This window comes from Cantharellus anzutake (genome assembly GCF_015039405.1).
Source record: "Cantharellus anzutake strain C23 chromosome Unknown EI90scaffold_11, whole genome shotgun sequence".
Taxonomy (NCBI): domain Eukaryota; kingdom Fungi; phylum Basidiomycota; class Agaricomycetes; order Cantharellales; family Hydnaceae; genus Cantharellus; species Cantharellus anzutake.
In genome coordinates, this window is record NW_024066961.1 from 444245 (window position 1) to 470107 (window position 25863).

Here is a 25863-nt window from a genome sequence, read left to right on the forward strand (position 1 = left end):
GTGATAGACGAGTTAAGGTCAGAAGATAGCGCTAATCAGTTCCCAAATGGTAGTACTGACTCAATGAAGGGCGGAGCCTCCATCTGTCGAGCCTTGAAAGACACTAGAACACCGGCACTTGTCCTTCCTTTAATTCCACAATCAATAGTATATCAGTGCTAATGATACTTGGCTATGGCCGTCACATTCCAGATGAAGGGGACCAAACAGTAACCATATTTCACGCATCCTAGAGCCTTTCCGAACTGTCTATTGCATGCAGTTTTGGTAAACGATCAATGCCAAGGCTAATTGGGAAGGTTACTTTCTCAATCGAATTCTCGGGCCTCAGTTGAACCGAAGTTTTGCTGTTTAGGATTTAAGCTGGTGTCTCCGTCCGCGTCGGGTCCGCTTTAGCCACATATGGATGAAAATGACGCAGCTGGCACCTACCGCCTATACGTCATTGACACTTGGCGAGTTTACGTCAATGACAAGAATACGAATAGACTCCTGGAATTAGCCTTGGACCACACATGGAACGAAAGAATACCACTGCGCCTCCCCCATCCAAAGACGAACATGAGGGCTGGGTGGTAGGCGATAGAAACACACGCAGAAGAATCTGGCTCGCTCTCAGCGAACCCGTTCAACAGGCGGTCTTCCGTCACTTCAAAAGTCCCGCTGCCACTCTATTCAAAGCGCTGAAGAGTGCGTATGAATACTCTGGTGCCTCCGCGGAATTCTACGCGAGACAGAAATATGATAACACCAAAATTAGTAACCATAAATCCATAGCAGACTATCCGACAGTCCTCGTAAACCTCGCTCACCACGTCAACAAGGAGATCACTGGCAACCAGGGGCGCATTGAAGATAGAACGATCATCGTCAGAACCGCCCCGACGACAGGTACAATCTTGACGAACTTCGAAGAGATGTGGAGGCAGATGAACTTCGTACACAAACCGCTGGGGAGAACCTGGGTACAACGTTAGATCCACTTGGATCACTCGCGAAAGCTGCTGGAGATGCGGGAAGACTGGCCACCTCCGCTCAAAGTGCAGCGCTATGCAAGCTGAGACGGACGCATACCTGGAGAAGAAAAATCACGGAGCGCGAACCCGAGAGAGATCAGAACGCAAATGCCACCTGCTTCGCAAACGGGAAACGGGTCAGTCGACGGGTTCTAAATGTTCAGTACGTCCCTGACCTTGCGTACACCCATATTAACAATAATCTCAGCATCCAAGTGCCGATGGTGATAATTATAAGGAACAATAGGCAGAAATTTATCTTCCTGGCTCTCTCTTGATTTTTATCCTTTGCTCGATAGCTCGCCGCCAAGCGGTAAAGGGGAGGATTTTTGGACTTACGTTCCCTCAGACATCTCTCATCTACAAGACTGAGGTGAGGGTCACTGTTTTCATTGACCTCGTCCACACAACGTTCATATTCGTGGGTTACACGTGTCACGGAATTACGTGTGTGGCCAATAATTAGTCTGATCCTCAGAGCTCAATTGCAGGCAGCACTTAGAGCCCAAGTGCAATGGCGAAATACATTTGCAGACATGTAGCGCGCAATACAATATTAATTTGAGATACTTGGACGGGTCGCAACGTGATATGATTGATGCATACGGGGAGAATTATTGCGAAGAATGTCATTCAACATGCGGTAGATATTTTATAGACAGGCTTAAATTAGTATGGTGGTGGCAGTCACTGCGTTCACAGTTAAGTTGTCCCACATACATTCGAACTCAGTGAAACCACGACTGACTGACTGCAGAATAGTGCATACCTTTCGCGAGAGTGTGAAAATGGCTGATGTGGACGTGTTTCACTCAGTCTTTGGGTCCGGCAAATTGCATGTACAAGACCTTGGTGCTAAAGAACGAAAGAGTCGAGCGAGCCAATACTCAGCTCCCGGCAGACGCGACAGTTTGTTTGCTCCGGGCTGGGTATGCTCATGGTCTTGCTGAACCTCGGGATATGTTGACTACCAAGCAGATCGCAACGCGTCTGGTTCTAGAGACGCTTCCCTCGATGGAATGTTTGCACTGTTACAGCTGTCCATGCTCCAGAGGGGCTTCTGAATGATCTCACCCTTCGTAGTCTCCGACAGTTGAGCTACAACACAAGGGGCTGGATATTATTGCTGGATGCGCGTTCGCTGTTATGCAGTTGAGCTGATATCCATACTTTAATACGATATCAATCAACACATGTGGCCATTGAGCAGCGCTTCGGCAACTCGTGAGGAACCACCTGTCTGGTTGCCTCGTTCTTACCTTGACGGGTGCAGGGGTTCGCTCTGTCGAGAGATTCCTTTCGGACCCATTTTTTCACAGGTGCGACACAGACTCGTACTCAGGCGGAGTTGTTCGTGAACACGCGCAGCTTGCCCCCCTCCTTTTTTGCGCGAAAAGGGCAAATTGCGTGTTACTCCACGAGCCGACTCCGACTGGGTACAAGTCTGGGTGCGACAGTTCACTTTGTTGAGATATTCATTTTAATTTGATTACATTTGCCTTGCTCCATATATTAAAAGATTCCATTTCGTTCCTGTAAGAGGATTCCAAAATAGGAGAGTTGAGCGAACCAATACTCAGCCCTTCGGCAGGCATATGGCGGTATGTTTGCTTGGCACTGGGTATGCTCATGGTCTTGCTGACCTTCTGGGTATGCATGTTGATTACCAAGCAGATCGCAACACGTCTGGTTCTAGAGACACTTCCTTCAGTGGAATGTTTGCACTGTTACGGCTGTCCATGCTCCAGAGGGGCTTCCGAATGATCTCACCCTTCGTAGTCTCCGACAGTTGAGCTACAACATAAGGGGCTGGCTATTATTGGTGGATGCGCGTTCGCTGTTATGCAGTTGAGCTGATGTCCATACAATTTAATATGACTATCTATCAACACATTATATGACCATTGAACAGCGCTTCGACAACTCATGGGGACCACCCACCTGTTCTGGTTGCCTCATTCTTGGGAAGTATACTGAAGAGTATGCTGTTCCCGAACTTGGAGCAATGTCAGCCGCACATCGCGTGTCAAAGTTGCTCCGACATCAAAGAAAGCAGCACACCGACAGGGAGGGACCAGGGTAGTTAACGTGTCCTGAGGTCGGGTTGGGCCCGCTTAGGACGCTGCGCGTAATTAGAGGGGAGGACAGTTGGTACAATTTGGAACACGCATCAACAATATATGAACCGTGTTGGCAATGAGTGGCAAACCAGGGCACTTCCTAGGCGCTACAAGTTTGCCTGGGATAGTTTGCGTAGCAACGCCTTGAGGAATTAATGAAGCCATGTCTGACATGTGAGGCCCGTTTGCCAGAATGGAGTCGGGGATTCATTCAAACGAGACCGGGGCCAAGGCTGGTTCATCTGAGATCTGAGTTACAGAATAACAACAAAGCAGATAATGCATGATACAATGACAGGAAATGCATGAAATAGGTTCACATCCATTTGGGAGTCGCTAGGCAGCTTTGCGCTCGAAGACGAACGCGCCTGCAGGCGGAGATTTTGAGCGGAGATCCTTCGATGACCCAGATACTTTTGGGTCTTCGGTTGGCACAGATTCGCCAGGAATCCCAGCTGCGTTGCCCTCAGCTTCGTCTCTCTTGCCATCCGCTTCGATAGCGCTACCAGTCAACATCTCAACATCTTCTGAAGCACTTGTTTCCGGTTTGACCGATGGCTCAGCATCAAGAATGCGTGTAGGCGCGGTTGTGAATGAAGGTGTGCCATCCCCAGGGTTAGATTTTGCGGCGGAAATCTTTGCATCGAGCCATTTATCAAGCGCTGCCTTTTTCTGGGGCTTTCGGTCCAACGTCTCAGATCGGATACTTCTTATATCCTCGTCCGATCGTCTTCTCCAATAGAAGTCTTCCGTGCCACCGACAAAGAAGAGGCGATAAGTCCTAATGCAAATCTTTATCTGGAGGCGAGCGCGAGTAATATATGCAGAAGATGGCAGGAGTCCGTCTTGATCTGAGCTAACTGATCTAAAATATACTTTAGAGGACCGCATTTGGCTGGTGTCCATTAACAACACAAACCGTTTTAGGATAGGAGCTTTAACATCGAATGGGAGCCCTTCGGTCTGATGAGGCTGGAGACAAGGCGCATGAGCAAAAGCTAAGTGACAAGGCACGTTGCGAGTTTACCAAAGTGTAAGACTCAATATAATGTCGCCAGCGCTCGGTTAATGTTGTGGCGTCATCAGTGCTAATGTCATCTTTTCCCAAAAGCTGTATCTGCATGATGTTTGACGGGACGAGCTGTAACGGACCTGGTGTGAGTGTCGGCAGTTCGGATCAGCTGTTGGTCATACCCAACAAATGCGGTATACATTCTCCTCAGCTCCAACTATTGACTCGGCTTCTCGGCGGTAACTGATAAGTTGCTGATTTGAAAACGTCGTGGATGCTCTTTCGTGACGGAGCAGCGATAACAATTCCTGGCTCTTCGAATCAGCGGCTATCGTTTGTACCTGGATGGGATTTAATATCGAGGACGGCAAGTTATGATTGAATCAATCATACTTGTTTAATTATGGCCGCAATAACTTTGTCCACCGTGAAGAGGAGATATGCACGTGTACCGAACATAAATCGTAAGTTATCTTCGAAGGTATTTACGTCCATTTGACTGTCGAAAAGTTGTTCACAGCATTGCAAGAGGAAAGAATAAAAGTGCTTTGCAGGATTCGGTCCCTCAGTAAGAAGGCGTGATTGGCCAGGGCCAACGGTGTCGTGCAGACCTAGCTCGACAGCCGTGGGGTTAGCCAGCCACAAACCGGATGAATCAGAAGCTAAATCCTGTGCAATGCGCTTGCACACATATAATCTTTGATACAATACCTGGAGCGAACAAAATTTCAGGAAGATGAGGCCCATGGGCATCGTAACTCACCTGAATTTGGCGTAATAATACATAGAATGCATTGTTCGCGAAGAAGCTGACTTTTCGAGCAGTGGTCTCCAGCACCACTGGTTTGAAAGCTGATGCATTTTTTGCCTCAACGTCATTGGAGTCGTACTTGACCCACAATTGGTCACTCTCGATGGATAGAGGGGGAACCGGCTCGTTGTGCGTAGCGAAGATCGGAGCAAGGGAATCTTTCATCTCGATATCCACCGCACCAACCTCGGCCGGTGTTGGGGCGGGCGATGCTCGCGACGGAGTTTGGCTGTTAGTTCCTTTGCGCGGATTTCTAGACTGGGTTCCACTCTTGAGGAGTTGTTTCCGAAGATCCGCACCAGACACTGCTCCATGCCCTCTCTTCTGAGAGGCCTTCCCTTTATTGCTGGCCACGCTCACTGCGTCATCTCCTTCCTCCATCACGGCGTCACTAGCAGCATCACTCTCTACTTCATGGCCTCGAACAGATGGGATCGGTGGGACAGGAACAACGACGTTTGCTACTTCTTGGAAACTAGCGTCGAACTCTCCTTTGTTGAGCACGAAGAACAAGGGCACGAAATCTCGAAGGGAAGATTCTATGTCAACCTTATCTGACCGAGAGAACTGAGCGGTACTAGTTCGATCAAGGAAGGAGATGGCGAGTTTTACGATGTCTTGCAGGATAACATGATCGTCAAGCTTAAATGCATAGTGGTCCTTGGGCAGGGTTCGAGCGAAGCTGGGGTCGATGAGCTTCGCTCGTTCTTTAGATTGTTCTTTGCGTTTAGCCTCGATATCCTGAACCAACTGCTTCGCGGCGACCGTCTTTTTGTCGTTGACTTTGAAGTTTACACCTTGGTGATCAAGACTCTTGTAATAATTCCTTGCGTCCATCTCACGCCAGACCTTGTTCCATTCACGCTGTGCTCGCTTCCATTCTTCATCTTTCTGCTTGAGGCGATTGAGAACAACAGGAACGGCGATGCTTGGACTATCGTGTAGAGCCTGGGTGATCTCAAGGCCATGGTCACGACCATATACCTTCTTGATAACACGCTGGTAAATGCTCTTCCCTTGTCCACCTAGACCGGGTTTGAGTTTGAAATGCGTTCGTTCGTCGGCATCCATCAGATTGATTCGTGCCATGATGGGCTCAAGGATTTGGATCGTACGAACGATTGCTTCAATGTGGAAGTCGTATTCGTGACGTTCCTCCTCGCTTTTGTGCAGGGCTTCTTCGTAGATGTTCTTCTTATTGGTAGTGAACCCGGTGTCCTCAGATGCCCAAGTAGGATGAGAGACCCAATCGTCATTCAGCACCTCCCAGCACATCACGTCACGACCCGAACACGCCAACTTGGCTTCCTGAAATTCGCAGGGAATGTTAGCATGTGGTGCAAAAATTGCATTATGGGAAACATGCCGCACCGTACGAGGGAGCTTACGATAACTAGGACCATATTTCCTGCACTTGTTCAGATCAACGCGCGGGCGTTCCAGCGCAGACACGACGCCGCTCACGCCCTTCAGTCCACCCTCCACCTCAACAGCATGACGGTCATCAATGCCTAATAGGTCCTTAAATTGTTGGAATAAATCTCCGTCACCCAAAAACTGTCGAACTCGATCAATGAGTGTCCAAACGTCGATAATCTCCTGGGAAAACAGGTTCAGGAGCTTGATGAAATCTTGATAGGCGGGTTTGTCATCGATATACTTCTTCACGTTCTCAAAGAACTCCCTTTCGTCAACGGCTGGCGGTACGTGGAAGCCATTGATTTGTGTCTGGTGGGAATAATTTGTGCCACTCCCATTGACACCGCTGGGGCCGGGAGAGCCACCAGGACCATATGGACCATCGCCATCGGCTTTATGGGCATGTTTTGTACGCTAAAAGATGCGGACAGTGAGTAATCCGGAACAAAGGGGCGAATAAAATGAACCCACTTTCACTTGGGAACCTTTAGGGGGAATCACTTCCTTTTCAGCCACTCGGCGCTTTCGTTTAGCGGGGGCACCTGTTCTATCCATGTTCCCAACCCCTCCACTCCCAGCCTTCCTCTTGTCGCGTAACTCACCCTCGTCAATCTCGCGTGCGGATGAGAGCACGCTAAAAAGGCCACCCCCAGACGAAGAAGCGCCTGACGGGTCCGGAAGGAATTGTTTGAACTCTTCAATAAGGTCTGGAGCATTCCTGAACAACTGAGTGACCTGTTGGTAAACCTGACACAGAGTTGAGTGGCAATTGGATCGCAAAGACTGAGAAATTCCACACACCTCCTGATATGGACGCTGTTCTTTCTGGTACTTCTGGAGTATCTCCAAGAATTGTTTGTACGTTTCTGTTTCCTGGGCGAAACGGTTCTTGATTTTGTTTACAAATTGGATGGCGTGGTTGAATTCTGGCTGGACAGGCGGGATGCCGCCTGGTGCGCTTTGTGAGTTGGGACCTGTAAATGAAGACGATCCATTCACGTCCTGTACAAAACTTGTGGAAGCCCAAGGAATATTGGATATGTTCGTTGGATTCTTCTCCGCGCCGCTGGCAACGCGAGAAAGATTGCTGATGCCAGAACCAGCGGTGGTCGTTGTGGTGCCAGTAGGTGTAGTGACAATGACGTTGGTGTCTTGCCCATCCTGGGAACACTCGATGCGATAACCAGCGGGGAGAAATGTATTGAAGCCTTGAATCAGAGACGGATGACCGGTGAAAAGGGTCGAGACTCGATCGATGACGCCTGGAGTGTCGATCCTGTATAGCGTTCTAAGTAAATTCACGCCGTAGAATCGACCGGGAAAACGAATCTCACGATTGACTTTTGAAATCCTTCATGATATCGAGAAACTGATTATAGACGTCGGGTTGGTCACTGAACTTAACCTTCACCAGCTCCAAATACGAGAGCGCATCTTTGACATTGAGAGGACGCGCCCCAGGAGAGACAGGTGTCGTAGAGGGTGCGTTTGCAGATATTCCGGGGGTCAGCATTCCCGATTCTGGGAACGAACCCATCGCTGCTGGGGTCCCAGGCATGGAACCTAGGCTCATACTGAGCATAGAAGCGGGTCGAACACCGAAAGGCGATGCAACAGGAAGTGGAGGGAGGATTGTGGGCCCAGGCAGCGAGGGGGTATGGATGACAGGAGGAGACAGAGCGGCTTGTGGACCAGTTTGGGTGTTTGCTTGTGAAGGAACCGCTGTCGCTTCCATGGAAGGAGACTCACTCATCCGTAATCCTGACTGCCGCAAAGCCAACTGTTCCGTGAGAGAAGATGGTGGCGGTAGATGCTCAACGCCAGGCTGGTCCTCTGCCATCATCCAGGCAGAAGCGCTTGCGGTACCGGCAATCTCCACAATTCAATCTCACACAACCTTGGCCGTGAGAATTACGCGAGTCTGAAATAAGCGCCATTTAAGCTCCTTTCCTCATAGGGTCAGCGCTCCTCATAGCGTCGATTTTTTAAAAGCGAAACTGCTTGCTGTGCCCCGCACCAATGTTTCATTCACCCAAGATGGGTTCTGTCATCCAAAAGGCTCTGTTTGGGCACGGAGAGGCATGCTTAGGTCGTTTATCAGATAGTGAGAATCCGACAGGACCTTGCTCAATTGTGCAGCTAATGATTAGGATGGAAGTCATGAGGAGTATTTTGATTGTGGTCATTTGTTTGCAAGCTCAGCTCGTTCAATAAATTGGGTCGATCAGAATGTACCCTCTCATTCACATCGATACCCCACGAACGATAGCACAGCTTTGTTCACGAACAACAACCACGATTAAGCATTCGGTTCCTTATCCGCGATGTGCTGATACCAGAGGTAATTGAAACCCCCGTCTCCGTATTATGCGTATTAGGGCCACAGGGATCCGCGGATCGGATATCACGTTCTGGAAGTGTGGGTGTGTGGGTCCGATCATCGTAAAGGTGTCTCTAGGTCTAGGCCATGAAAGCTCAGAGGGAGTTGTTGAGGTCGTGCAACATGTCACGAAGCTGATCGAATTGCAATTGAGTAATTCCACTCAGTTCGAACCGTACAGAATGTCATGATACGAAGAACAGGGCCACAATATTCTGTGGCACATGCAATCAATGTCTCGGTGGTCAGCATAATTTGTGCGGGACAACTCCTTCAACAACTGCTTCCACTGGAGCGCCTGGGACACCAAGTACCTTGCGTCGCCACATCCCGCACAATGCAGCATGGCTTCGTCAACGCCCGACTTCAATATGGGTGCTCTCCTGGAATCATTATCTGTTGCCTTGGCGGGTATCAGACGCGCAGACCTTAGGCTAGGTCAACCGGGTCTTATTGCTGGTACAGGCGCAGTAGGCCTCCCTGCTGTTGCATTAGCCAATGCAGCGGGCCTATTGTTATCACGGACATAAACGAGGAAAGACTCAAAGTAGCAGCGAAAATCGATGCAACTCACACCATCAACTCCACTGGGAAAAATCCAGAACAAATTGCGTTTGGAATTGTGCAAGCCAAGACCGACCAGAGGTTGGAATCGAATGCTCAGGTGTCTAATATACAATCTACCGTGCTAGTACGTTGTATATACGTACAATGCATTCGGTGGATTCATTGACGCACATTTATGTCAGGCATTAGATTTTGGAGTTTTGCTTCAAATTAGAGTGTCTGACGTCTCCTATCCTTTTGGAGCGATCGTGGACCGTGAGGTGTGCAGGATTCACATCATTAACGGGGGAAGTCATCTCAAAACTCGTCACTTGACAGATCGATCTCCGATGTCACGAGTCAACCTGGCCTGCCGCAATCGGACGAGTGTCATGTGGGGGATATAGAAAGGCTCATGATAACCCATCAGTTTAAACTCGAGAACAGCTTGGATGCGTTCAGCATCGTAACCGCAAATGTGGTGAAGGGAATCATTAGTGTCGATTGAATACGGGGTATCGGAGCCGACCTGTGGGCTACATGAGAAGTATTGGTCTAGTCCATGCAAGGAAATGGGATGTAGTACAAAACCAGCGTGGTGAAAATTTGTTGTAGGGATAAATCCATCGTTGTAGATCATGCAGCGTGCATTTTTCATGAATTCGGGGGAAAATGAGCTAGACTGGTGACTCGTTTGGGGGTCCATCGTTGACGGGCGAAGACTTAGGGACTCTACAATGATGAGGGCGCATCGTAACCAAGATGATACAGACTCACCCTTCGATGTACTCTCCTATGGTCATTTCCTTATAACCATATCCACGGAGGTGTAAACAATAATGAACGACCTCGTTGACGCTCCCAATGACAATGGTTATCGCGACAAATTGCCCAAAACTCCACACATTTTCGCCGGGTCCCACATCGTTGCTGGCGATGGTACGTTCGAGCATAACGATACCATATACAGTGGCGAGTGTGCGTGTAAAAATGCCATATTTAGGTTCACGGGAAAGAATGTGCTCGATGTGCGTCATGTCTTCGGCAGCCGCCGTTGCCATCGATGGCGGTCGCAGGCCCAATGATGAGCTCCGGACAACATGCAGTGGGATCGGGGTGGGATCATGCGAATCACCAGGGACTTGAGTAATTCGTGGGGGTGGTGTGTATTGCTGCAATGTGTTTACCCGAGGCGCCCTTTGGCTATGCTTTCTCCCGGGAGAAAACGTGATGACTGGAATCGCCGCTATACGCAGCAGCAGTATCATTCCAAGGCCTGCAAATGTGACTGCCAACCACCTTAACCACGGAACAGTAGCTCGAACCCCCCGGAAAAACACCACATAGACAGTGCTGCTGTTGCACTCCGGCCGAGATCCGAATGTAGGAGCCTTCACCCAAATGTACGTCACCCAGGCTAAATAGGTCGCATAAACAGCCCATGTCTGGAACGTGCACTGCATTAATAGCAGACATTTGACATCTAGAGAAAAACGCACTGAAATCCAGAATACTACCAATCGGGCAGGGGTAGCGCGGTAAGAGCCAGCGGGATACGTAGCTAATCCAAGAAAACCAAGCATATGGATGATAATAATGGCGTGGTACAGATCCAAGCTGTTTGATCCAGTTTGTACCACTGCGGTAAGCTTAGGAAGGGTTTATCAGGCGAGGGTGGCATTGCAGATGAACAAAACCTACTAGCAACGCTACTCCATTCAGACCGGCGCCTTGAGTTAACGACTTGCGCAACTCCTCGGTTTCCGGGATTCGTGGTATAAGGGCAATGATCGTGCTGGTAATATAGACAGAGAGTCGTATTCCGATTCCCGACACATCAGGGTTCGGGTTGATGCTACACATTCTCGGGGTGGTGGATACAAAGACTGGTGAACGGGCACGTATAGGCGCATTAGAATGCCAAATTTGGAAGGGATCTGCCTGAATACATTGCGCTCGCTGACAGCGTCTCGGTGGAAGGACAAAGGCGGATGGAATTTGCACAGCACAGCTGCATTAGCATCTCATCGCGTATAGAACTTACTGCACATGATACCTGATCATTGCACTGCCTTGGCACATTGCAGTTGCAAGCTTCGCTCAATGGGCGAATGGCGGAATTCGCCGGTTCAATGGCGTGCGGCCACTGCCTGCTGCAGCTGGCTTAAGATGACGACTCTGGAGCCTGTTCTTGCTTGTATGCCCTATACTCTAGCAATAGATTGCGCAGCTTCATGGGCAGATCAATCTATCGCCAGTTTCCCAATAGCCTCGACCTACCCATTCTTTGAGTCACTATCAGAATGCGCGCCAACGGACTTCGTGTTACGCGTGTATTATGAGACACTATGGCTCCCAGAGGAGATCCATTCGATATCGAGGCTTGTACCTGCTCTACGACGCGTAGAGACGCGTGGCCCCACGACCTCTGATGATGTAACCGCGGAGCACCCCTTGCGTACCATTCTGTCACCTCTATTGCTTTCTGCACAAGACATTGCAACAAAGTACCGCGTAGAAGTTCCCAAACTACTAAAATCCTCATGGGAAGAGGAAATTGGGGTAGAGGAATCCCTTATTTGTTTTGCGATCACACACGCACGACGGCGGGAAGGGGAAGACGAAGGTGCATGGGTAAAACGATGGCTCCATCGTATCGAACGGCGCGAGTAAGCGAAACAGGGAGTGTGTTCGTTTTCGTTTGCAAATGTGACCTCCTTCCCAATAGAACTCTAATCCAGGTCTTGTTGCACTTCTTGGTCCTCTCTTTACCATCACCTCCGCCATCTGCAGCTGAACGTAAGAGGAAAAGAAAACACAAGAGGAATCTCACGAAAGGACACAGATCTGACGCCCCTATGGAGGATGTTCTTGATATCCTCACTGATCGCCTGAGCATTTGGCGCGAAACAGAATTTGTCACAACTCCCAGGCAACCAATTGGGGACAGCTTTCAAGGTGACATCAAAGATATGGGCCAAGACTGGCTCCAAGAGTTTTGCGAAGGTATTGTTCGGCCCGAGTAAGTTTATTTCTGCACATGTCCGGAGGATGTGACCTGAACAAGCCATACCTCCAAGGTTTTCGGGAGTATTATCATCTCTTTATGAATCTTTCCGGCGGAAGTGTTTCCCGACGGAAGATGTGCCCCGATCACTCTCCCGTTCTCCCTCGCCAGCCCTCTCTTCGTCATCATATGCCAATGCTTTGCAGGACGGGTTGCAAGTTGAAGTCGAGGATGCGCGTGTTGGAAAAGAGGCAGCATGCCCAAGGAGCCGCAGTCGTAGCCATTCTGTGATTGCGGAATCGGTGATTGACGTGAAACCACGCAATCTCGTTATCCATCGACCAGACACAAGTAAACAGATAAAAAAGGAAGTATCCATGCGTCGAAGTGCATCCGTGCAGCTGCAGCCCCACGTTCATCGAGAGGGGGTAATGCTGAACAACCTTCATCACACCGCAAAAGATGCACGACAATATCGCCAGTCATCGGACAGGGCATCATCTCACTCCTTGATTGGGAACCACAAAGGGAATGTCTCCCGTGAGGGCTCCGGTCCTGAATATGGTGAGCAGTATCTCAACCTGAATGGATTATCCTAGCCATCTCATGAATAACATCTTACGGCAGTACACACTGATAACGCAGTCGCCGGCAATCGCCCTCTTGGCAACCATCCTACCCGTGTAGTCCTTGTACCACAAACCCCTGTTAGTGGGCGTCGTTCGCGCGACACACAATCTTTGCCCTCCAATCCTGTTCAAGCACGAGAACTAGTGTCGGGCTCATCATATGTATTCCAGAGCGTTCGGGGTATGTCAAGGGCGCCTTCTCTGGGAGCGAGCGGTCAGCTTGACGTTTCGTCCGACCCATTGCTCGCCCTAGACTCGCCAGACCTTCTCGATTGCTTCCGCTCGCGGACCCCACCTCTCAGCATGCATGAGGAAGACATGAGGCGGGAGCGTGTTCCAATACTCGAGAATCCAGTCGGTGAGCAATGATAACATTTAACCGACGTAAGAGGAATGATCCGTGAGTAGTTCTTCCGCGTCTGAGATAAGTGGAGCAACTGAAAGCGTGAAATAGCCCACAAAGAGAGTTGTATTTGTTATATCAGGCCCTGCCAGAAGGGTGAAGCCGACCAAAGACGGGAACATTCTAAATCATATGATTATCGCCCCGGTCCAACAAGCCCAAACTGCGAGACGGCCAGAACTCCAGTGCATCAACCGTGAGTGCCTCCGCCCTGCACATTGGGATCGGATCGCTAGATCTTGAGCTTAGTTGGGCCAAAAGATCACTCCATGTTACATATGATGTACATCCTGGCGCGGACTTCACGAAACTAGTTGACAATGAATCAAAATCTTGAGGTGTTTATGCGTTCAGATGCTGGAATTCTGCATTCGTCACCCATCAGCCTCAGTGATTTTCTTTGTTCCCTCGGGGATTAGGGAAGTGCGGGTGTGCAACTTGCCTCCTTTCGCCGCTTAGTTAGGCCATTACCTACCAACCGGAAGCTTCTTTCCCATTCGTTAATGGATAAGTGCCTTTGGGCGCGTGCATCTCGGGAAAAAGGGGGAACGTTGAATGGACGTCTCCAACCTCGGTGCGCAGAACAAAGGGGAGTATCAACAAGGCAATCCAGACACCTATGCCAGGGGGAACAGAGCGAAAAGGCCTCTCAAGTCTGGAAAACCACGGTCAGTACAAGGAACCAAGTATAAGATTTATTCTACCAGTTGTGCAAGTTGAGCGGCTATTAGGTTTTCTAACTTGGGCCCGATGAGCGAGAGGATCCGATCAATGAAATGGTAATAGTGGTCATGAGCCGCCTGTACTTTCACAGACATTATATTACCTACCGCGTGCTACTGGATTGCTCAAATGCCCAGTATCAGAAGACACTGATGGATTGCTCTCGAGTAAAAGCCAGCTACAGGAGCCACGTTTCACCAATAACCAGTCCATCAGTATTCAGTTCATGCATCTTCAACGAGCCATTAAAAACATACATAAAAACGTAGTATCCAGCCAGATTGTTTAATTCTAGCAGTACAAAAGTTTCAAGTCCCTTCCGTGATGTACTGTTCGTAGCTAGAAGATGTCTCCTCAATGCGCCGCAGTGTGGAAGGGAAACGGTCCAGAGAAATTGACTGAGAGTCTAGCCAGTTCCGCAGAGTGAGTTATGCCTTAAATGTCCCTTCGATTGGGGTGGGTCCTGAGTAAGACGTTGTTCCACCACCCGATCGTGTTCCCCACAAGTCATTGGGATCACTTTCACTTTCTATCGAAACTTTATCCATACAGGTTAGGGGCGCCAAAGAGTGAAACGCGGATCATGGGCTCGCGATCGTGATTCGTTCTCCAGATGCTGCACGAACTTTAGGCACGATCAAGAAGACATCATCATCTCAAAAGTACAAAAACGCGGGACAAAGAGGATTAGACGCTTTATAGAGAACTGAGTGAAACATACATAAGAGTGAGTGCGAGACAACATAAGATCTGCCATCAAGTTGGTGCCGCAATGTAGTCACATCAAAGTGATGAGAAGAATTCTTATCGTACGCGGTCAAACGGCACTGCACGACACGACGCCGAGTCAGGGGGATGAAGGTGCCTATCAGAGTACAGTTCTGGAATTCTGATCGAATTTGTGACTGAAATTACGCGACTGAAATATAACTGCTGGGACCCGAAGTGTGATATATGCAACATCAAATTTTCCACTCAGTCCGTTATCAGTCACGGCTTCATGAGACATCCGTGGAACCGTGGCGCTTATCTTGCCGATTTTCTGAGAGTTTGAGAAAAACCAAATCTTTGAACGACTTTGCAGGGGGTTTCATGCATAGAAAACCAAGTCAGTTGTGCACTTTCCCAGAATTTGGGTGCAGACAACTGTATACGAACTGATTTAGAATTAATGACCTGTGAGAAGACTCACAGGGGGGTTCTCATTGGTTACACTGCCTGCAAAACCGTGTCATCAAGACAACTATTGAAAGCACAACAAAATACAAGGAGGAAGCTGCTGAAACAATGTCGACTCATGCATCAAAACCGCACGGGATCGGTACAGCTCTGAATAGGAGGGGTTGACGCGTGCTATAGGAAATACTCTAATATGAGCATTAGTCGGGAACGCCCAGTCTTTTTTGGGGGAGCGCGCACAATGAACGCTAGAAGGCCAACTGCGGAAGGAAATCGCTAGCTCCGAGCCTATGAACTGAGATTCTATGGGAGATTTTTTCAAGCATGATCAAAAGCAAGTCCCACGGGAACGGGCTACCGGACGATTATCAGGAAGCCATGAAAACGACGATTACGGTCAGTCATGGGTGTCGCAAGCCAGTGAAGCTTATGCCATTAGGTTGGCCTTATCTGGTTGGGGGCCGTGCGTTTTTTAGTGTTTTTCTGCTGTTAGCCGAGCGGTCCCGCGAATCATCATCATCGCTTGAGTCGCCAGCCGCTCGCCTCCGGTCGCCCTCGCGTAGGTTCACCCGGACGCCCCACCTCGAAAGATGCTTCGTGAGAGGTGTGGATGGCTGAAGACCCGGAAAACTGGTGAGATTGGTAAGCTGGATTAAGCCACCCTGATGTAAAATAGTCAATACGAGGACTAACTCTTTTGTTGAATGCACAACGAATCCTCCGCTATACAATTCTGCTGCAATGGGAACGTCGCTGGATCCCGCAGTTCGACTACTAAGGATATCAATACATAATGCGGTGTGACAAGCACCTGGGGTCTCAGGACACACTTACCTAAACAAGTCAAAGAAGCGATATCTCAGGCAGAAGTACCCCTCTTGTCTTACACTAACATCGGAGAAAACGAAGAAAATGACGGGTTCACCTCTCCAATCCATATGCACTGCATGCACGAACGATGAACCAAACACTGAGCCAGTAGCTGGTATTGGGGATGAGGGCGTGGCAGGAGTGGTGGGTATTCCAAGATGGGGCTCTGAATGACGTGAGGATGGTCGAGGGCTTAATGCAGATGGACCAAGGAAACCCAAGTCCACGGAAACTGGGGGTGGAGGGAACGAAGGTGCGGGCTGACCTTCAGTAGGAGGGGGGACAGGAAATAAGTCTATGTGTGCAATTAAACCCGATACATCGATATCGCTGGATGATATAGTGAGCGCTGCGATATCGAACGGAATTGGAGTGTATGTGTCCGCGTACTCAGCTGGCAACTCAGCTTCCTGCTCAGACGGCAATCCTGGATTTAGCAGCTCAAACATTCTAAGGCGAATTACAGGAGGCGGGTCGAGGGGGCGTCTGTCACGTTTCGCAAATCTTTGGAAAGAGGAATAAGCACCGAATTGGGATGGAGAACATGAGGACGACAGACTTTCTCCCCATATCCGGTTTCTGGAACTCGTGCAGCTCTGCTCTACGGGACACCATCAGCGTTAAAGTCCCGATAGATCAATGCGTGGGCGCGTACCTGATAACGCGACCCGCGAGAGGCCCGCAATCATAACGGACGAACCTTCCTACACAAGTTTCGTCCTGCATGCGCGGGGAGGGGGGCACGAGTCGCATCGCGAACGACATGAACTATGTAAAGAGTGGGAGGAAATTTGATGATATAGGTTATATGTATATAAAGAAACTATTTCGATCCACCAAAAGTTATGGGAGGGGTGGTGGAGGCCGTTGCATTGACGCGGCCAAAAGTAGAATGCAATAAGAGCGGAGAGGACGGTCCTGACGCTGGAGAAATCGTGCCTTGTGTTGGTAGGAAGTAGGAATTAGCTCGGCAAGATTGGTGTCATAAATTGGCTTGATGCCATATCATTTTCCCAAGTCCAAGTACAAAGCTACGGTGTGTTATTTGTACACACAAGCAAATGCCTCACGGACTGATCGGCGAAAAGATTCCGCCATGGTTGTTCCTATTATGGCAGTCTCATCGCTGCCCACTCCTGCAGACTTCCTCAGCACGTTTCGCAGCTGCAACGCTCCACTGTGTCACATACTAGTGCGCACCTAGAATAAACCTGTGTTCAGCATTAATGGTTCGCTTCTCATCCTAACTTTGCCATCTTTCTTTGGCTCAGCCCATGGACGGAGGCTGCCATGCCGTCAAACCGTTTCTTGTATGTCGCATGGGCTGATGAAACAACGGTTCGGATCTTTTGCCGCGCATGGCCATCAAAATGTCTTCAATGCAATGAGGTAGTACAACCAAAATAGTGGAAAGTACCGCTGTGAGGGTGTGTCCAAGTCGATGCTGATCTGAATAGATCCCGGTGCGCGGAATAGCCCGAAACGTGCAAGATCTGTACCTGAATTTGGTAATACGCGCGCCTTCATGAACTGGGCAGTGTAGGATACCTGATAGTATTGACCCCAGACCAAAAGAAAGGCGGGCCTACACCGTATGCATGTGACTAATAGAGCAATGGTCCCATCAATGATTCGGTGATTCCTCTCAGGGCCGGGGCATGGAGTTCTGATGACGGCCGCCATCGAACATTGACGATCCTACCATTCCAGTCCATAACGCCGACACTAATGCTTGCAGGAGCGTGTGGTCGCTACAACCAGCGGCAGAACTTTTGCCCTCACTTATCGGGAACTCCCTGTATCACGCTGATATCCGCCATCCTAGTAATTTTCAGGATCAAAATAACCGGCGCATATCATATCAACGTTTACCTTATCTCAACAATTTATAACGCACGTTCTCGCTTGTGTCTGGCTCGCGGTGGTCAATCCCGCCACTCTATCTTCATACATGCTCATAAGGGCTTATATCATTATGCCCCATCAATCAAGAACACATCTATATGATCCCCCAAGCCTAGGGTGAACATAGATGATACTTGTCACTGAAAACCAATGCCTCAGTTGCAAAGTGATCGATAGCTATTGAACTTGAACCCTGTGCCGAATATGATTAATATGATGCACGACCGATCAATGGAAGAATAACCAAGGCGGGGCAAACGACTACATGGGCCTCGACTCAACAACAGCCCATATTCTGAACTCGGCGACATGGCTGTCTTAGCCCAAAAGCTCCCCAAACGCTGCCACTTCAGGACCTTGAGATTCCCGCATACCAATTTCCCAGTCTGCAGATACGGTGAGTACTGATATCATAAAGAAGGCTGCCCTTGTTCCAATACTCACAGCTGTAAATGATCGTAACTGCCATCAAAATTCCAGTTCCGCTTCCGATGGCACCCATGAGGTCCGCTGCGACGCTGAGAAGACCAAGAATCGCCCCTCCAGAGAAAGCAGCAGTAGGAATGATATGCTTCAGTTCCTTGTACACGCTTCCTTCACGATGACCCGCCATGACCTGATCAATGAGAATCTCAGTTCGTATCAATTGGTGATAATGATGCCCGAGGAAGGGCGGGAGGAGCCAAACTGTGGGTAAAGACGACGCATACCATTTGTTGCTCCTTCAGTTGCTTAGCAACATCGCGGGGTCCGGAACCAGATACTTCAATCCAAGTCTTGGAGAACATGGCGCATGCCAAAACCATGAATACAATGTATAAAGTAGAGTGAATAGGGTCGACGATAAATTCTTTGAGAGAATGAGGTGGCGACAAATAGTACGCAATACCAGACTTGGCAGCTAGTTGAGCGGATTCCTCGATTGGCTGCCGATGCACGTTAGGGCGATAGTTCGGCTACATGTGGTGTGCGTTGCTTACCTCCCAAACGCCGAGGAGTCGGACGAAGATATTATCGGGGAAACGATTATACAACATTTGACTAACGATGAAAATATTGCTCGTCAGAGCGCTCTGAAGCATAATGGGCATATTGCTGGTGTAGAAGAGTTTGATCGGATATGCCCCGCGCTGCCCACGGAATCGGTTACTCTTGACGGGGATCTCCACACGGAAACCTTGGAGATAAATAACCAGAGCAAACACAATAACAGTGGCAATCAAGTTGGAAATGTTGGGGAGCCTATCCCTCCAGAATGCCTCCTTAAGCGCACGAGATTTGTCATTCCAACTGAACAAAAGATGGAAAAGAGCGATAATCGCGCCTTCGAACTCTGGACCACGGCCGGTGTTCACGGTGGTGGGACTGAAAGCTTTCCAAATTATTGATTCGCAAATATTGGTGGCAATGAAAAGCGAGATGCCAGAACCAAGGCCATAGCCTTTCTGCAGAAGCTCGTCAAGGAGAATGACGAGGAGAGCAGCAAAAACCAGCTGCAAGATTAAGAGGAGGCAAACGCCGGCACCAAGCTCGCGTGGCTGGCCGTACAATCCTGTAAGGACATAGACGGTAGCTTGTCCGAGAGAAATCACAAGTGCAAACACTTTAAATGTGCAAGAAGTGAAAGGGTGAGCATATGAGGTCGCCGCGCTCCAGGACCAATAAGTTGCCCTCACATTTTTGGGCAGCACCGAAGAGTGCGCGATCCTCTTTCAAGCTGAAATCGACGTCGATGAGACTTGCTCCAGCAAGAAGTTGCATAATCATTCCAGAAGTAATGATAGGACTGATGCCAAGCTCCATGAGAGTGCCTCGGTTCGAAGCAAGGATAACACGCATCCAGTATAGGGGATCAGACGAATCGGATGACATGATGCCGTATAGTGGGACTTGACTGCACACCAAGAAGATGAGGAGAGTGACAGCGGTCCATGATATTTTTTGGGTGAACGGGACCTTCACATCTCGAGTTAAGCAACTAGGTAGACACACTTCCTGACATCCGAACACTCACTTTACGTTCGGGAGAAGAAACTTCGGGGAGGAATGGAAGGAAAGGCCGAACCAAATTCAAGAACCTGACTGAAATTCTGTCAATGTCACAATTCACAGCGTGTTGGTGGCAGCAGGTTGAATTCAGGTAGAAGACGAGCTCATTTCACAGTACTGTCTCGAAATTGCAGAAAAGGGATGAAAACTCACAGCCGCTCATGGTCAACGAAGGAGTGTGTCAAGAATGTGGCTCAAATTTACTTGCCACGTACGTTCCAGGTCCGGAAGCAAACATTGAATTCAAAATTGTGCAAATTATAGACATTGCGCAGACACCAGCAATAGAGTTACAACTTACTCCTGGGAGACTTTTTAATGTAGGCGAGGCCGTTACTGAGGCAAGGCTTCCCTGTAGTTAGATTGGTGGTTGTGAAGACATACTCCGTTGTTTCATCTGGTCCTGAACCTAATTCCCACACCTTGGTCTCCAACGTGTCTGCATCGTAATTCTATGCATAAGAGGCAGAGAACGGGAGAACGGGATCACACTTACCACCTGGCTTGACGGGGCTACTGAAGCGGACAAAGAGTGCCCTCAAAGCACGTGGGTTTCCATCTACCAGGCTTGCGATGAGGCCCCGAGCCACAATTCCATAAGATGCCAAGCCATGCAGGATGATTCCCATGAATCCTCCACGCGCGCCAATGGCAGGGTCTTCAGGAGTTGTATTCGTTGAGCTGCATATCATACGACGACCCTCTTTTGAAGGACATACCAATGTGTAAAGGATTATAGTCCCCACTCAGTCGATACAAAATTGCCTGATTGTCCGCGATATAATCCCGGAATGTCGCTGATGGATGTACCCCCTTCGGGACAGACCTGGATGGCGTCGGTGTTGGGGCAATATTTTTGTCAAATTTGACGCCATTAGCTTTGGCTCCAAGGTTAAAAGTGGATGACTACAACCCGTCACGCTGGCGAATCGCGTCTAATGAGAAAGGAGTTACTCACCAACAAGCGGGTGTACGGAGTTCCATTACCGTCAACCAGAACGAGTTCATTGTCCACGACAATGCCAGACTCTGCGTAGTGAGGCTGTTAGGAGACAAAAGGAAACAGTGGTAGCATTCTCCGCGTACTGTTCTCATGGACACCAACAATTCGCTTCTTGATTTTCCATCCTTGTCCGGACTTCACGGGGATATCTCTCAGAACTTCGACATATTGACTTCCGTGAACCTAAGTGATGTTGCGTCCAAATTATTTCTACCAAACGCAAGGATCTCCAACATACGATACGACTGTAGGGCATAGTCAGCTGAGGAGTTGAACAATGAGGAGTCAATTACCTGGGATCAAATTTCGGCAAACCAGGGATACCCTTGTCCTCTTTGAGGGTATTTGCATTGAAATCGATGACATCTGCGCTGTCCCCTGTAATTGAACGAAGCCGGCTAAGTAGTAAGTTTCACTCAACCCGCTGCACTAGGTCCAACAAAGCACACCTTTGAAGTTTAGAACTACGGGAAAAGTAGGGAATGGCGCAAAGTCCTTATCTAGAAGATGATATCTTGAGAAACTCAGCCTTGACTCTCAAGCAGATGAGGCTTGCCGAGTTCTAGCGGCACCGTTGATCAGCGGAGGTAGTGCAAAGATGTCTAAAGCATCAAAGCGTACCGTAAGTGATATTGCGGTCGAATCTGGTAGCGCCAATGCCTAGAGCGTATAAGAGCAAGTCACGAGTAGTCCAAGCAACCTGGTTTGCGGAGCAAGCTCAGTTTTGAAGTATGAGGAGCGAGAAACTAGGCTTATACGTTGACGCTTGGCAATTCTGCCCCAACCGCTTGAGAAAGGTCGTACTTATCAGACATGCCTAAAAATTTGGTGTTCTAAAGACACTGGTCCGGGCAGTAGTCGAAGAACAAAAAGTTGGGGGAGTTGAGAAAGCCGGCAAACGGCTCCCACGAAGCCCGAAAACTCGTGCAACCCGGCACCAATTTTGGGCCGGGAACATGTGCAAGGGATGCGAAAGAAGGACCCCTAAACTGCGGATACTGAAGGAGACGTTACCTAGGGAGACGTACCAGCTGGGATTATCGTTTGAATTCCGCTTGTAGGGATTGAACAAGCCTGAGGAGGGAACGGAAGTCACCGCATGTCACACGCCAAGGTGGGCGCTTGTGTTTGAAATGAGATCTTAGCGACCGGGTGTAACCGACCAACCCAATCTCAGGCCCTGAACAGTGAAAGGAGATACACATGCTGCCTCGCGTCTCATTGCGTGCCATAGGACCGTTTCTGCAATGTAGACGGAACATATTTACCAGTTTACCCGCCACAGCCTCCAATCGAGCATCTAAATTTGATCAACCCTCATTCCTGGATGCTCTGTCTGAAAATGCTTCACAGTTTAAAACGTACAAGCCGGTCACTCCGGGATTGCGACACCTCCGCCGGCCTATATCAGAGCATCTATACACAGGGCCTCCGATAGGCCTTTTGACGATAGCAAAGAGGAAGAAAGGTGGACGAAATAATCAAGGCCGTATTACTGTGCGACACCGAGGAGGTGGCCACAAGCGCCGCATACGAATTATAGATTTTACGAGAGTGGAGCCGGGGGTTCAAGATGTTATTCGCATAGAATTTGATCCAGGACGAAGTGCGCATATCGCTCTCATTAAACATCGAGATCCCAATGCAGAGCAACCATACAGTTACATTCTCGCCTGTGAAGGTTTGAGGGCAGGAGATACAGTAACGAGTTATCGTGAGGGAATCCCCGACGGCCTCATACAGGGATTCATGGATCCTCTGTGGGTTGGACGCAGAGAGCGACCGCTACCTAATATTTCCAAGCTCGGCTTGGAGTGCAGACGGCATGTACAGGGTAGATTGACACGCACCACGGCTTCTGTACCCTCACAGCTACCTGCTGTGGAATCAAAATCGGCCTCAAAACTTCCCCAAGAAGCTGAAGGTTCACACTCCAGCGTCCAATCTGATGCAACTCAATCCCTGTCATTGGGCGTACTACGTGCTACAACTATCAGACCTGGAAACGTCCTTCCTCTCCGCCTCATCCCTACTGGGACCCTCATTCACTGCATCTCATTACGACCAGATGGGGAAGGCATACTCGTTCGTTCTGCGGGTTCGTTTGGCACAGTGGTTGCACACGAAGACTACGTGTCAGGAAAGGCATCGTATACTCAAGTCCAGCTGCAGAGCGGGGAAATTCGCAAAGTCCCACACGAATGCTGCGCGACTGTTGGAAGAGTTAGCAATCCCAATTGGAAGGATAGAAGCTTGGGGAAGGCGGGGCGAGCGAGGAACCTCGGATGGAGGCCAAGCGTCCGTGGTGTTGCGATGAATGCGTACGTTATAACTGTTAATTGCTACCATAACGTTTCTGACCTATTCTTCTCTAGCATTGACCATCCTCAAGGTGGTGGCAGAGGGAAGTCGAAGGGTAATTCACATCCTCGTTCGGTTTGGGGTTGGTTAACGAAGGGGAAAAGAACTAGAAGGCCAGGGCCGAAGGGGAACACAATGGTGGTCAAACAACGACCACGGGGTAAGGAGAAACGTCAGAGCTAGTACATGCTGTCAATGTCATACTTATTTCGGAACTCAATTTATTCGGAAAAAACTGTGATGGACAGCCACCGGGCTTAATTGGCCTTGAACTTCCAGTGTAATTACACTGAAGATCCCTACCCCTGTCGCTCTTGCGAGAAGCCCCGTTTCTAGCATAGTGCCTCTGCTACTGAGAGGGACGCTGAACATCCATAAAATTTTGACAACGATAACTCGAATCCAACGATGGGTACTGCACTCCAAACCAAACCTCGTCCGTTGTCTCAACTCGAGACATTTGTATGTGGCGGTCTCGCCGGTTGTGCAGCTGTAAGCTTCCCACACAATGTCTGTACGCAATCTCAGTTCCGTTCGTGAAGGTCACCGTGTCGAATCCCGCTGAAGTCACGAAAACACGCCTCCAACTTGATGCGGAGCTACGCAAGGGTGGCAATGTGTATTCTGGGCCACTAGATGTCTTCAAGAGGACATGGAAATTGGAGGGAATAAGGGGGATACAGCGTGGCCTAATACCGGCAGTGAGCTTGCTTATTATACATTGATGCTATTTGCGAGTGCTCACTTGATCGTTAGTATGCATACCAGGTGAGCTTATTACTTCCTTCTTTTGCCCCGATCGCTTATCCCCATTGCAGATGTTACTAAATGGGTCGCGTCTAGGTTTGTTCTTATTAAACTGAAATAGCATGATGAGGGATTGAACATTTCAATAACCAGGATTCTATGAGCCGCTGCGAGTAGTGTTCAATAGAGCAGTCGGCGCAGCCCCTTCCGAAGCATTGGCGGCCCCAGCTCTGACAGCGGGTGAGTTGGAAAGACCCAACCAAAACGATGACTTGCTTAAGCGACACGTGTTCTCCGTCGTACATTAGGAGCTGTGAGTGGTGTCATCGGAGGTACGGTATGGTCAATCCCTATTCGGCTATACCTCATTCACTATTTCACTGTTAGCGATGTTGGGAAACCCATTGTTCTTAGTTAAGGCACGAATGCAGGCACGCTCATCCGAATGTAGGGTCACGATTTCTTTCTGAGGCATTTCCATCCTTTAGGCGTATTCCCCAACTCTGCCTGTGGGAACACAACGGTATTACAAATCTTCATTTGATGCTCTTCAACAAATATATAAGGCCGAAGGCTTGAAAGGGTACCTTAGAGGTATGGATGCCGCCATTTTGCGGACCGGAATGGGATCTTCTGTACGACCTTCTTGCTACGAAACCCTTGGGGTCGCTGATCACAGCTGAAGGTGCAACTCCCCAGCTATACATATGCTAAGAGCAAGCTTTCCGAGTATGAGTTGATGCGACCTGATAGCACATGGACTTTCCTTGTCAGCAGCGCTTTTTCAGGTGTGTGCGTGGTGCGTGATTAGCATTCCCAGACATAGGGGCATTCAATCTCATTCTTCGATAGTGCATAGTCATGCAGCCCGGGGATACGGTAAGTGCAACTTGGGGCGGAGTCGGCGGTGCACTGAGCGTATGTATAAGACATTAACACGAATGTATAACCAACCAACTGAGCGGCTCCCTGATGGGAGGACTGTGGGGCTACTCTATAAGAGCCCGTTAGATTGTTTATGGAAAACATTACGGGCGGAAGGTATATTTGGATGGTACAAAGGTTCGTACATCAAATGACCTGATCGTCCAGCGCTCATATATGGGACTGCAGGATCTGTAGCTCACTTCCTGCGGATATCACCGTGCGTTGACTCATGTATCCCGTCTGTCTGGTATCGTGCTGATCCTGATGCACGGGGGTTTCCTCCAGACATACGATAGTGACCCTTACGGCTAACGAGATCATATTGAACGCGTACAAGAAGATTCGCATCTCCAACCCTGCGCCAGCGATATCTACGCGGTGAATTACTCCTTTATCTAGGATCCAAGCACAGGATTGATTCTTCATCGGTAAATGAGACTAAACATTTAGGGCAGCCGACGGTTGTTCTCCATTTCATTGTTACTACCGATGTTACATAGCTGTTGCGGTAATGAGATATAGAAATTGTTGGAAATTCAACGGCTGCTTCGGGTCTTTAGAGTGCTAGTGGCTTTCGGCCACTAAGGTCGTGTGACCAAAAAATTTTTTTTTTCATTTTCTTCGTTCAATCGCCGCGCCTTACGCGCTTGAACCTCAACGTTCTAACACAAATGTCACGCATTCTGTTCGCTCAAAGCCTCCCTCAGTTGGGGCTGGGTCGAGAGCGATATTTTGATTGATTGTTATGACTCTTAC

General features: G+C 49.1%; 10 protein-coding genes across 10 annotated transcripts; 5 read left to right on the top strand and 5 right to left on the bottom strand.

Moving 5' to 3' along the window:
- Window positions 1–177: 177 nt before the first annotated feature.
- On the top strand, window positions 178–3472 carry EI90DRAFT_3287441 (uncharacterized protein). Its single transcript, XM_039067057.1, has 7 exons — window positions 178–972; window positions 1316–1463; window positions 1774–1945; window positions 2100–2152; window positions 2336–2464; window positions 2536–2617; window positions 2929–3472. Exons 1-7 carry the CDS (start codon window positions 516–518, stop codon window positions 3097–3099), a joined length of 1212 nt encoding a protein of 403 aa, XP_038919138.1. The 5' UTR covers window positions 178–515; the 3' UTR covers window positions 3100–3472.
- EI90DRAFT_3119621 (uncharacterized protein) lies at window positions 3473–8218 on the bottom strand (the record flags this gene model as incomplete). Its single annotated transcript, XM_039063223.1, has 10 exons — window positions 3473–4001; window positions 4056–4108; window positions 4164–4277; window positions 4331–4489; window positions 4542–4859; window positions 4912–6267; window positions 6331–6792; window positions 6850–7125; window positions 7180–7654; window positions 7713–8218. 10 exons carry the CDS (start codon window positions 8216–8218, stop codon window positions 3473–3475), a joined length of 4248 nt encoding a protein of 1415 aa, XP_038919139.1.
- An 884-nt stretch (window positions 8219–9102) lies between these two features.
- On the top strand, window positions 9103–9655 carry EI90DRAFT_3045339 (uncharacterized protein; the record flags this gene model as incomplete). The annotated part of the gene is made up of 2 exons (XM_039059398.1): window positions 9103–9217; window positions 9313–9655. The coding sequence occupies 2 exons, from the start codon at window positions 9103–9105 to the stop codon at window positions 9489–9491; spliced, it is 294 nt and encodes a 97-aa protein (XP_038919140.1). The 3' UTR covers window positions 9492–9655.
- Window positions 9656–9721: 66 nt separating this feature from the next.
- Window positions 9722–11167, bottom strand: EI90DRAFT_3152532 (uncharacterized protein; the record flags this gene model as incomplete). Its single annotated transcript, XM_039065797.1, has 4 exons — window positions 9722–10036; window positions 10082–10749; window positions 10804–10953; window positions 11006–11167. The coding sequence occupies 4 exons, from the start codon at window positions 11165–11167 to the stop codon at window positions 9982–9984; spliced, it is 1035 nt and encodes a 344-aa protein (XP_038919141.1). The 3' UTR covers window positions 9722–9981.
- Window positions 11168–11428: 261 nt separating this feature from the next.
- Window positions 11429–13694, top strand: EI90DRAFT_3152533 (uncharacterized protein). Its single transcript, XM_039065798.1, has 5 exons — window positions 11429–11973; window positions 12033–12326; window positions 12385–12875; window positions 12939–13340; window positions 13395–13694. Exons 1-4 carry the CDS (start codon window positions 11474–11476, stop codon window positions 13307–13309), a joined length of 1656 nt encoding a protein of 551 aa, XP_038919142.1. The 5' UTR covers window positions 11429–11473; the 3' UTR covers window positions 13310–13340; window positions 13395–13694.
- A 1997-nt stretch (window positions 13695–15691) lies between these two features.
- Window positions 15692–16841, bottom strand: EI90DRAFT_2911826 (velvet factor-domain-containing protein; the record flags this gene model as incomplete). The annotated part of the gene is made up of 6 exons (XM_039054434.1): window positions 15692–15875; window positions 15939–16016; window positions 16080–16227; window positions 16291–16619; window positions 16675–16716; window positions 16771–16841. 6 exons carry the CDS (start codon window positions 16839–16841, stop codon window positions 15692–15694), a joined length of 852 nt encoding a protein of 283 aa, XP_038919143.1.
- Window positions 16842–18093: 1252 nt separating this feature from the next.
- EI90DRAFT_160109 (SecY subunit domain-containing protein) lies at window positions 18094–20376 on the bottom strand. The gene is made up of 7 exons (XM_039051952.1): window positions 20223–20376; window positions 20035–20102; window positions 19697–19976; window positions 19001–19623; window positions 18731–18946; window positions 18465–18636; window positions 18094–18406 (listed from the first exon to the last, which is right to left on the bottom strand). Exons 1-7 carry the CDS (start codon window positions 20230–20232, stop codon window positions 18339–18341), a joined length of 1437 nt encoding a protein of 478 aa, XP_038919144.1. The 5' UTR covers window positions 20233–20376; the 3' UTR covers window positions 18094–18338.
- On the bottom strand, window positions 20360–21887 carry EI90DRAFT_3144664 (MaoC like domain-containing protein; the record flags this gene model as incomplete). Its single annotated transcript, XM_039065176.1, has 8 exons — window positions 20360–20508; window positions 20566–20727; window positions 20789–20975; window positions 21028–21098; window positions 21156–21244; window positions 21366–21450; window positions 21694–21772; window positions 21831–21887. 8 exons carry the CDS (start codon window positions 21885–21887, stop codon window positions 20360–20362), a joined length of 879 nt encoding a protein of 292 aa, XP_038919145.1.
- A 167-nt stretch (window positions 21888–22054) lies between these two features.
- EI90DRAFT_3152536 (uncharacterized protein) lies at window positions 22055–23671 on the top strand. Its single transcript, XM_039065799.1, has 2 exons — window positions 22055–23393; window positions 23448–23671. The coding sequence occupies exons 1-2, from the start codon at window positions 22276–22278 to the stop codon at window positions 23614–23616; spliced, it is 1287 nt and encodes a 428-aa protein (XP_038919146.1). The 5' UTR covers window positions 22055–22275; the 3' UTR covers window positions 23617–23671.
- A 53-nt stretch (window positions 23672–23724) lies between these two features.
- EI90DRAFT_3045362 (mitochondrial carrier domain-containing protein) lies at window positions 23725–25623 on the top strand. The gene is made up of 13 exons (XM_039059399.1): window positions 23725–23925; window positions 23976–24134; window positions 24190–24201; window positions 24252–24276; window positions 24334–24420; window positions 24489–24512; window positions 24568–24611; window positions 24669–24815; window positions 24866–24979; window positions 25033–25059; window positions 25110–25242; window positions 25294–25324; window positions 25393–25623. The coding sequence occupies exons 1-13, from the start codon at window positions 23842–23844 to the stop codon at window positions 25487–25489; spliced, it is 984 nt and encodes a 327-aa protein (XP_038919147.1). The 5' UTR covers window positions 23725–23841; the 3' UTR covers window positions 25490–25623.
- The last annotated feature ends 240 nt before the right edge of the window (window positions 25624–25863 follow it).

Excerpts from the sequence above, each read along its gene's own strand:
- EI90DRAFT_3287441 (XM_039067057.1), top strand. The coding sequence starts at position 516 with ATGGAACGAAAGAATACCACTGCGCCTCCCCCATCCAAAGACGAACAT. Across the intron at positions 2,153-2,335 it reads GATATTATTGCTGGATGCGC|GTGCGACACAGACTCGTACT; the intron begins GTTCGCTGTTAT and ends ATTTTTTCACAG. Across the intron at positions 2,618-2,928 it reads CCTTCGGCAGGCATATGGCG|CGCTTCGACAACTCATGGGG; the intron begins GTATGTTTGCTT and ends ACCATTGAACAG.
- EI90DRAFT_3152533 (XM_039065798.1), top strand. The coding sequence starts at position 11,474 with ATGACGACTCTGGAGCCTGTTCTTGCTTGTATGCCCTATACTCTAGCA. Across the intron at positions 11,974-12,032 it reads CATCGTATCGAACGGCGCGA|AACTCTAATCCAGGTCTTGT; the intron begins GTAAGCGAAACA and ends CCTTCCCAATAG. Across the intron at positions 12,876-12,938 it reads GGGCTCCGGTCCTGAATATG|TACACACTGATAACGCAGTC; the intron begins GTGAGCAGTATC and ends ATCTTACGGCAG.
- EI90DRAFT_160109 (XM_039051952.1), bottom strand. Across the intron at positions 19,977-20,034 it reads TTTCTTCTCCCGAACGTAAA|GTCCCGTTCACCCAAAAAAT; the intron begins GTGAGTGTTCGG and ends CGAGATGTGAAG. Across the intron at positions 18,947-19,000 it reads GACTCCTCGGCGTTTGGGAG|CCAATCGAGGAATCCGCTCA; the intron begins GTAAGCAACGCA and ends GTGCATCGGCAG.
- EI90DRAFT_3152536 (XM_039065799.1), top strand. The coding sequence starts at position 22,276 with ATGCTGCCTCGCGTCTCATTGCGTGCCATAGGACCGTTTCTGCAATGT. Across the intron at positions 23,394-23,447 it reads CGTGGTGTTGCGATGAATGC|CATTGACCATCCTCAAGGTG; the intron begins GTACGTTATAAC and ends ATTCTTCTCTAG.
- EI90DRAFT_3045362 (XM_039059399.1), top strand. The coding sequence starts at position 23,842 with ATGGGTACTGCACTCCAAACCAAACCTCGTCCGTTGTCTCAACTCGAG. Across the intron at positions 24,421-24,488 it reads GGCCCCAGCTCTGACAGCGG|GAGCTGTGAGTGGTGTCATC; the intron begins GTGAGTTGGAAA and ends GTCGTACATTAG. Across the intron at positions 24,816-24,865 it reads GGACCGGAATGGGATCTTCT|GTGCAACTCCCCAGCTATAC; the intron begins GTACGACCTTCT and ends TCACAGCTGAAG.